We start from the raw sequence: 10,648 nt of genomic DNA, 5'->3' as shown, positions 1-10,648 counted from the left end.
TTCAGCTTCCAACTCTACATCCACATCTTCCCGAAAAGGGACCAATGCCCAATGAGGAAACAAGCCAAGAAGCCTTAGCCTACCTTCAAATGGGTTCCCAAGGTACTTAACCTACTCCACATTGTGAGGAGCAGTTTTGTGATGGATGCAGCTAGTACCTAAGCAAGCCTAGAGGAGGAGAAACCATGAGAGCTTCGATGGTGTGACTTGGATAGGTCATGGAATGAGGAGATAGGCGTGGACCCATGATGAAATAGATGAAAATAAGCTGGCTGAAGATGTTCATGATGATGATACATGATCATCTACATCTGACATCCACATGGGGTCTGTTCATATGGGTAGTATGGGTTTGTTGGGAATACAAGCCTGAGAGAGCCAATGTTTGGGAGGTTCTTGGTGAGTTGGTGTTCTAGCATAGGAACAAGGGCTAACATTTATAAGAGGTAAAGATTATTTATAAGGTATTGACCTTAGCCAACCCAAAAACTTGAAGAGGACCATAGTCAGCTTTGACTGTGTACGTAGTGATGCCAAACTGGCCTTCTGGGCGCATCTGAACAGGGAAAGGGGGTCCAACTATGAAAGAGAGGGGCCAAGTGGCTACACTTGCCGTTGGTCTAAATTTGGCAAGTGTGTGTATGAGTAGAAGCTACAAGTGGTAGCCAGCAGCAGCTATAAAACAGCAAGGAGGGTTTGAGACGGTAGGCCAGCCGGTGAGGAGGTCAAGGTGCTGCCATTTTGATTTGAGAGAAGGTAAAGACCTTGAGCTATTGTTTTTTATTGTGGGAGAGAGAAGAAGAAAACTATAGTTGGTTCACAAGTAGAGGAGAGATGCCTTGTCGTGTATGACAAGGAGAGGTTAGCTGACGAGATATTGTCATGTTGTGGTTTTGATTCTGACATGCTGCTCATCAAAGTTGTGTCCTCTAATGCAAAATATGTGGAGAACCTCGCTTGATATTGGCTAATCAATTCATCCTACTAAAAGGTGTGCCGCCATAGAAGCTTCAAGGGAGACGTCGCCTTGTAAGAGAAGGAGCTGTTGCTATAGATTTTATGAGTAGAAGGTTAAGTATTCTTCAATTTTTAGCCTCATGTGTTTCATTTCTGACGCTTGTGCTTAATCTCTTTGAAGACAGTGATGTACTTGTTGACAAGGAGATGTTGATATTAGCTCATTGAAGCAAGTAAAGAGTAGATAAAGGAAGTGGATGGGTAGGCTGACTGAGAGAGAGAAAGAGTGTGAAAGCCAGGGGTGGGAGTCTTGACATTGGGGCATCCTTGTGGTCTTTAGTGGGTTCATACAAGACAAGTGAAGTGGAGGACTTGTGAAGTAACCATCTGAAGTTCTAAAGTTTTTTCAATTGGTGAATTGGGGATTTTTTCAACCTGAAGGACCAAGTGGAGGCAAAGCTATCTCAAGGAGCTTCTTCAATTGCTTGCTTCCTATTACTGTGAGTTGGTGTGAGAGAGGAAACACCTCTTTTCCTATCTTCATACCTTCATTTTGAAGTACCAAGTGGATTGTGCAAGTGTTGGTGGTTGTTTAGTGTTGTCCCACTAGTGGATTGCAGTGAAGCTTGGCTAGCTATAGAGGCATTTTAGATTAAAGGCCAAGTCTCACAACGTCAACAACAAATGGTCCAAAGCCTAGGAAAAGTTGTCGCTCAAATAAATCCAACCCTAAGGTTACTTCAAGGTGGATTCCCACTCGTATACTTCAAGCTCAAGGCTTCTACGAAGGTAACAACTAGATTTGGGTTCCAAGGCACACCCTGGTTATCCCAAGAGAAGTTAATGCACAAGCCTCTCCAGCGGCTCATAAATCCATCCACCCAAAATCAGACAAGGGAAAGAATGTCATGATTGAACCCTTACCATCCCTCCCTCAAAACTCTGTATTCTCAAATGCATTAAAACATTTGAATCTACCTTGGGATGGGGGGAAACAGATGACGCTTCCAATTTAGCAACTTGTGCTTCACTAAAAGAGGCTTCACATGTAGCTTCTTCATCAAGCTCACCCTTATCTCCATAGGTTTTGTACGATGAATCTACTATACTACTGGAGATACTTGATGTACAACACGAACTTCAACTACCCACATCTTCTGGACCAATAGAAGAACCGATAGGCCTGATTAGATCTTATGAGAGCCCATTGCCACCATTACAACTAGATGTCAACAATGTTAATATGGTGCCAAAGTGTTCTTTATTAGACCTACATCATCCTCAAAGCAGATGGACAAATTGGCTTCAAAAGGCTTACATCACTCTTCGAGAAGTCCACGAATGATGAGAAGAACCAGGAAGGAGTGCATACAACCAACTTCCATCTTTGTACCCCCAAATAAACTTTTGCTCCCTAACAGCTTACATTCACGCAAAGCAAGAGCCTACCAGGAAAACAAAACACCCACAATTATAACAAATATTAAAACCATACTAAAACATACAACACATACCAAATATTTCACCAAAAAAAATTAAAAAAAACCTTTAAAAAAAAGACGAAGAGTTGAGGACACAACAATACAAAGAGAATGCCTGAAAGGACAAGGTTTTCATAACTCCTTTGGGTTATGTATAGGCCTCATGCATTGGAGTTCACTGAGCGCTACACCAACACACAAATTCTAGATCCAGATTGTCAAGAATGGTATTACGAAGGAGTATCTAACATACCACCTTTCCAAACACACTCGTGTTACTTCTATGCACCTTTAGGAGAAACTTGTTATGTTTATTTTTACTCCAATTCCATCGCACGGCTCCATGTCATACATGTAAACGTCATATGCATCTTGCGACATCCCACCTTTATTGGCAATGTAGAATGTATTTTCAACATTATGGAACCGCGTAACTCCAAACCATGGTAGGAGTAACACCGCAAAGGCATGATGACCTAAGTGTTCTTTACACGCTTAGTGGACCTAACCAACAAGAGGAGGCAATGGAGAAATGGAGGCAAGAGAGTTACCTTCTTGCACTCACCCCACCACTTCATGAATGTCTATTTTGGGTAGTAGTAGGTGAGTTTATGATGGTTTTGGGTAGTAGTAGGTGAGTTTATGATGATTTCCAAGGCATGAGATGATTGACCAACTTATGTGTAGTACCTATCCCCTTTCATAGCCAGCATTCACAGAGACCATTGCCTTCCCATCCAGCCGGATATGTCTTTCCCATCCAGCCGGATATGTCTTTCGAAACCCAAGTGAGGGGCAAGATCAATCTAGAGACATCGAATCATAGCATGCTTACAAGCTATGGTCATCTAATGACCCTCCAGTGCTTGGCTTTTTGAACCAATTACATTAATAAAGCGATCACCTCTTTTTCTAGCCATGCATTGGCATGACAAAAGTGAAGGGCACTTTATAGTCATAAAGATAGTTCATGTAACCCCATAGTGGGTTGTAAAAATTAGGTATAAAAAAACTCAAGGGAAAAATAGAGGAGGTTGGCAAAACTAGGTATAAAACATTTATGGGGTAAAATAGAGGCTAGTATTATTCCCAAGGGTGCTCACATCTCATAGGAGGTTCCCATCCTACATGGTGTGCACTTTTCCCAAGGGTGCTCACATCTCACACAAGAAGCTCCCATCCTACATGCTTTGCACTTTTCTATGTGTTTAATATATCATTTTCAATGTCAAAAAGAGTGTATGTGAGTAGGTTTATCTTTTAACAACAATCACACTTGTTTTTGGGTACTTTGATGACACTTTGTTTTTGGGTACTTTGATAACACCTCTAAAATTTTGAGGGCTATAAAAAATACACCAAGTGGTGAAAATTTTGAGGGCTATAAAAATTACACTAAGTGGTGAAAAGATGTATGATTTTGACTCCACCTGTCCAAAAAAAAAAACATGCATACAACCATGGAAACCACACATTGATTGAACTAAGGCTATTTTTAATCTAGGAACCCAAAGCGTACTTTTAGGAGATTCCATATGAAATGTTTGATTTATTACCCATCAAATAGAGGTGTTTACAAACTAGGTGTAAGCTCATTGTATTTGGTGGTTAGATGGATGGTGCCTCTCACACCCGTGAGCTCCCTTTTCATTACCAAGAAGTCTTGCCTACCCAAGGGATGGGCACCAAAAAGTATTAAATCACAATAAGTCACAATAAATGTTTTGTGAGCCCAACTCTACAACCTACTAGGACAGAGCACACCAAAAAGTATCTGATCGCATTCAACCATAATAAATGTTTTGAGAGCCCGTCTACCCCATGGGCAATCAAAGAGTGCTTACACATTAGTTGGATTCCTATCACACAATGTTTATGGACCCAGAAAAAGATGAAGGCCAAGTGTGTACTAACTTGAGGGATTCCTATCACGTTCATATGCTCACATGAGGGTCTATAACCAACCTAAATAAGTTTGAAAATGATTGACTTGTTGTCGTTGTCGAAGAATTTGCAAAGCTAGTGGTGGAGAGGGCAGTCGATGGTTCTATCCAATGGAGGAGGAGAAAAAGAGGGTGTGTGTATGCGTGAAAGAGAGAGAGAGAGAGAGAGAGAGAGAGAGAAAGGGGGGGTGTTTTTTGGGGGGGAGGAAGGCTTTCACATGTTTTGGCAGCATGACCAAATTCAAGATTGAGAGAAAGCTCAAGCTAGACAAATCAAACTTTGGTAGCGACATGAAGAAAGCTTGAAGCTTATGTAGGAGAGGTTGTTGAAGAAACAAAAGATCACATTGCACCTCTCAAAATGCAAATTGAATTACCTAGCCCTTATGGTAAAGTGCTCTACAATGCATTGCTTATTACTGGAGCAAGTCACAATTTACTCTCTTTTAATGTATGGAACTAATTGGGAAAGCCTCAATTATTGACTTCTCCTTTGAGAGTAAAAGGAGTCAATAACAAGAATACCAAAGTATTAGCATTATAAAAACTATCATCTATGGTGCAAATGGGCCTTGGGTGAGAAATGTTTTAGTTGAATGCATGTTGAGACAATGAAGGAACAAGTCATTCTTGGCCGAGCATGGATGAAAGGTACCCAATGCACTATAGACTGGGCCACAAGGAGTGTCTCTACTAGCTCTACACTCTTACACTCCACGCAAATTGCAACTACACTACAACACTTAGCACTAAAATGCTATAAGGATGAAGCCTCAACATCGGCTTTTAACCCAAGGCTAAAATGCTATAAGGATGAAGCCTCAACATCGGCTTAACCCAAGGCTATGTCATTACCAAACGATGTCCTCAGCTTCTAACTCTGCATCCACATCTTTCCCCCCGAAGGGGGACCAATGCCCAATAAGGAAACAAGCTTAGAAGCCTCATCCTACCTTCAAATGGGTTCCCAAGGCTACTCAACCTACTCCACATCGGGACAACAAATGACCCAAAAGCTTAGGAAAATTTGTCACTCAAAGAAATCCAATCCTAAGGCTACTTCAAGGTGGGTTCCCACTCGTATACTTTAAGCTCGAGGCTTCTACGAAGGTAACAACTAGATTTGGGTTCCAAGGCACACCCCAATCATCCCAAGAGAAGTTAATGCACAAGCCTCACTAGCAGCTCGTAAATCCATCCACCCAAAATCAAACAAGGGAAATAAGGTCATGATTCAACCCTTACCATAGATCCCTCAAAAAGTATGGATTCCCAAACACATTAAAACATTGGAATCTACCTTGGGAAGGGGGGAAACAGATGATGCTTCCACTTCAGCAACTTGTGATGCTTCCACTTCAACAACTTGTGCTTCACTAAAAGAGGCTTCACATGTAGCTTCTTCATCAAGCTCACCCTTATCTTCATAGGTTTTGTACGATGCATCTACTATAATAGAGATGCTTTGATGTACAGCACAAACTTCAACTACCCACATCTCCTCCGAAAGAAGAACCCATAGGCCTAATTAGGTCTTATGAGAGCCCTTTGCCACCATTATAACTAGATGTTAACAATGCTATGGTGCTATAGTGTTCTTCATCAGACCTACATCATCCTCAAAGAAGATGGACAAATTGGCTTCAAAAGGCTTGCATCACCCTTTGAGAAGTCCACAGTGGGGATAATGAGAAGCAAGAAGGGGGGTGTACAACCAACTTCTATATTTGTACCCCAAAATAATTTTTTTCTCCCTAACAACTTACATTCATGCAAAGCAACAGCCTATTTGAAAAACATAACACCCGCAAGTATAGTAAATATTAAAACCATACTAAAACATACAACACATACCACATATTTCACAAAGAGCTCAGCACACAATAATACAAAGAGAATTCCTAAAAGCACAAGGTTTTCATAATGCCTTTAGATTATGTGCAAGCCTCACGCAATGGATTTCATTTGGTGCGTCACCAACACACCAATTCTGGATCCAAATTGTCAAGAATAGTATTATCAGGGAGTGTCTAGCATACTACCTTTCCAAACACACTCACGTTACTTCTATGCACCTTTGGGAGCGACTTGTTATGGAAATAATTTCATAGATTTATTTTTACTCCAATTCCATCCCACAATTCCATGCCATACATGTAAATGGTGTATGCTTCTTACTACATCCCACCTTTGTTGGCAATGTAGAACATATTTTCAACGTTAAGGGACCGTGTTACTCCAATCCATGGTAGGAGTAACACCGCAAAGGCATGATGACTTGAGTGTTCTTTACATGATTAGTGGACCTAACCAAGTAAGAACAACCCAAGAGAAGGCAATGGAGTAATGGAGACAAGAGAATTGCCTTGCACTCACCCCACCACTTCACGAAATGCTCTTTACCACAGCATGTCTATTCTGGGTAGTAGTAAGGCTAGTTTATAAATGATTTCTAGGGCATGAGATTCTTGACTAACTTACTTGTAGTACATATGCCCTTTTATAGCCAGGATACATAGAGACCATTGCCTTCCCATCCAACCAAAGGATATGTTTTTGAAAACCAACGTGAAAGAGAAGATCAATCTAGAGACATCGAATCATAGCATGCTTATGAGATATGGTTATCTAACAATGAGCTTGTTAGATGAGTTTGATTTACAGGTTATTGAGGTGCAGTCATGTAGACCAGATCCAAATTTACATGTAGTGGACATCTCGATATGAACCAGTTTTCCCACTTGCTCAGGTGTATCCTAACTCACTCTCAACTTTGAATTGTTCTTGCACATCATTACATGCATTCATAGAACTAAAAAGACCTTATGACTAAGTAAAATTTTCTTTCTAATCTCCAGTTAGCATAACTTTAAGGCCAAATTATTTCTTAAACTTAGTAATATCCCTGACTGACCTTAACTATGCCGATGGAGTATGCCAAGTATTCCCACTCAGCTTTTAGTAACCTTTAGCTCAGTTATAGTAGGAGGTGAGAAAATAAGGCAAAAAAAAAATAAAAAATAAATAAAAAAGATAAGCAAAAAAAACACACAAAAAAAAAGACCAAGAAGATAACTATTGCCATATAGAATCCTGGTAGGACTCTTGGTTACTAGTGATGGTACCTTGAGACCGATGCCTTGTTTCTTATGGGGTAGGACCTTATTTTATGAATAAACATATTTAAAGTCTAAGCCATCGCCATATTAGGAGATTCCTGGCAGTCCTTAGATACTCATGGTGGAGGTCTCTTGATCATTGCCTTGGTCTTCTAGGTTGGTGCCTTATCCCTTATATTATATTTACTAAACCAAAAAAAATACCTTTACACTTTAAAGTGCTAAGTCCACTAAAGTCTGTGTATCTTGAGACTACACCATAACTGTAGGCATATGACTAAGACTAATTTAGGTATAGATAGGCTAATTACTAACCTCTAAGTTAAATTGGTCTTACCTTTCCTCTTCATGGCACAGCTTCAAGTTTACCCAGTCATAACAAAAAATGCATGCATAATCATGTTTCATATTATTGGTTGACTTGTTTTTCAATGTAAAAAAGAGTGTGTGTAAGTAGGTTTATTTTTTAACAACAATCACACTTGTTTTTTGGGTACTTTGATAGCACTTATTTTTGGGTACTTTGATAACACTTTGTTTTGGATACTTTGATAACACCTTTAAAATATTGAGGGCTATAAAAAATACGCTAAGTGGTGAAAATTTTGAGGGCTGTAAAAATTACACTAAGTGGTGAAAAGATGTGTGATTTTGACTCCACATGTCCAAAAAAAACATGCATACAACCATGAAAACCACACATTGATTTAGCTAAGACTATTTTAAGTCTAAGAACCCAAATCTTACTTTTGGGAGATTGAATATGAAATGTTTGATTAATTGCCCATCAAATAGAGGTGTTTACAAACTAGGTGGAAGCTCATTGTATTTGGTAGTTACATGGATTGGTGCCTTACTCCCGTGAGCTCCCTTTTCATTACCAAGAAGTCTTGCTTGCCTAGGGGTTGGGCACCAAAAAGTATTAAATCACAATCAATCACAATAAATGTTTTGAGAGCCCAACTCTACAACCTATTAGGAATGAGTACACCAAAAAGTATTTGATCACATTCAACCACAATAAATGTTTTGTGAACCCGACTCTACAAACTACCCCATGGGCAATCAAAGAATGCTTACACATTAGGCGGATGCCTATCACACAAGGAGAAAAAGATGAAGGCCAAGCTCTCAAGTGTGTGCTGACTCGGGGGCCATCCTCTCACATTCACATGCTCACATGATGGTCTATAACCAACCTAAATAAGTTTGAAAATGATTGACTTGTTGTTGAAGAATTTGCAAAGCTATCGGTAAAGAGGGCAACCGATGGTTCTGTTCAATGGAAGAGAAAAGGGGGGTGCATGTATGCACACATGTGAAGGATAGTGTGTGTATGTGGAGAATAATGTGTGTGAGTGTGAGTGTGTGTGTGAGTGTGAGTGTGAGTGTGAGAGTGAGAGTGAGAGTGAGAGAGAGGGAGAAGGAGAGAGAGGGAGAGGGGGTGTGGGTGTGGGTGTTTTTTTGGGTGAGAGAGAGAGAGAGCCGCTTAACGTCGACTTTATTGATATAGAGAGACCAATCGAGACGGAGAGACTTGAACCAAGGTGAGGGAAACCAAAGCTTAACCTTAAAATTTTCTCTTAAATAAGCAAGACAAAGAACACGCGGTATACAAGAAAGCTTTTGTAATTAGTATGTTACAAAACAGCCATCATCATTACTTAATCGTAACATGTTTATCCTAAGATAACCTCGTCTACGGTAGGCAGACAAGAGGGAAGATCCTTGAAGGAGCTGAAGTTCAAGGCTTCTCCGCGGACAAGCCCATGGGATAGATGAAAGGCTCTGCACTAAAGAGTTCTATATCATTAACATGGGCTCTATTATATGCATAACAAGAATCAAAGGCAAACGCGCAGAAATCCCACTCATCTTCTGCAAAGTCTGGCTTAAACGAAGGGAATGGGCCTCGAGGGGACGCATCATCCGAGTCAAAAGTCCCCTCTTTCAGCTCCGTTGATGCTGTGTTATCCTCTGATCTTGTCAGATTAGAAGCAGGTTTTGGTGAAGCTGTGTAATTATCATCACTGAAAGATGTCTTGGGTAGCTTTATGATTGATGTTTCTGCCTCGGTTTCATCAGCATCTGCCTGCAATCGCCTCTCCTCCTTCATTTTCTTCTTCATTTTGCATAAATTACTGCGTGTGTTTGATGATCCCGTGAGCCGCTGCACAACCCACATGAAATTGCTAGGCTCTGTCACGATGATCTTTGGGTCGAAAGTGTGAATGATCAGTGGCTGAATTTGCCGTTGTATCTGCTGCCTTGTGGAGCTAGAAAGCGAAGAAGCTGCAGAAACCTTGTCGACCTTGCAACCAGAGGAAAACCTCCTAACCTTCAATCTACTCTTGGGCGACAGCTCTTTTTTGCCGAGACGACACTCCTCATCAGATGGAATACTCTCCGAATCCATGATCTGATTGAAGAACCCGGTAAAGAGAAGGCTGAGAAAGAGAGGATTAAGGTATGATTAAGCAAAGATACGTCGAATAACTCTCTTAATCCGTGGGCAGAACTGAAGGAGATGGAAGAAGAAGAAGAGCGGCACGCTTCATGAGCTGCACAGGAGCACCTAAACACAAGCACAACGGTGTGTTATCTGGAAATTGGGGTTTTAAGAGGCCAAGGAGGAAGCAGGCAACTTGCCAACAAGGATCCGATATGCTTGGGAGGTGAGATGAGACATGTGCTTTGAGATATTATATCATTTTTGGGGTGAGGGGCTTTTTCCCACGCATCCTATTAACTTGCCCATGTGCATTCAATGTCCATATGTACTTCACATTCCCACGCTGTTAAGCTTACCTCACGCTGAGGTGGAGCCACAATTGCTTCTAGCCAAGCATTTAATGCTTCTAGTAGCCAAGTAAACCTAGCCTCTCTCAGGCAAGGCCTAAACTTAGGCACCCACATGCCATCACCGGTGCTCGCGAAAAAATTGACACTCTAGTGTATTTTTATCGGCCAGAATTTAAAAAAAAAACTGGTTCAGATCTTAAGTAGCCCTTATTTTAAAGAATAATTTCTCGTATATTCTAGTTCTAAAACTGACGTATATTAGAGATTTCGCAAACAAAAACCAAAGAGATTCGAGAGCTGTCCTTATTTTGATTGGTTGAAAAATATGTTTTTTTCGAGCACCAGT

The 10,648-nt window shown here is 40.7% G+C and overlaps 1 protein-coding gene across 1 annotated transcript; it reads right to left on the bottom strand.

The window, feature by feature from the left end:
- Positions 1 to 9,113: 9,113 nt before the first annotated feature.
- Positions 9,114 to 10,197, bottom strand: LOC147613287 (uncharacterized). Its single transcript, XM_086782077.1, has one exon. The coding sequence runs from the start codon at positions 9,914 to 9,916 to the stop codon at positions 9,245 to 9,247; it is 672 nt and encodes a 223-aa protein (XP_086638203.1). The 5' UTR covers positions 9,917 to 10,197; the 3' UTR covers positions 9,114 to 9,244.
- Between the last annotated feature and the right edge of the window lie 451 nt (positions 10,198 to 10,648).

This window comes from Cibotium barometz, chromosome 44, assembly GCF_041138505.1.
Source record: "Cibotium barometz isolate CiBa-2024 chromosome 44, ASM4113850v1, whole genome shotgun sequence".
NCBI lineage: Eukaryota > Viridiplantae > Streptophyta > Polypodiopsida > Cyatheales > Cibotiaceae > Cibotium > Cibotium barometz.
Note: the sequence above shows the minus strand (reverse complement) of the source record. Positions and strands in the feature narration are given on the sequence as shown.

Excerpts from the sequence above, each read along its gene's own strand:
- LOC147613287 (XM_086782077.1), bottom strand. The coding sequence starts at position 9,916 with ATGGATTCGGAGAGTATTCCATCTGATGAGGAGTGTCGTCTCGGCAAA.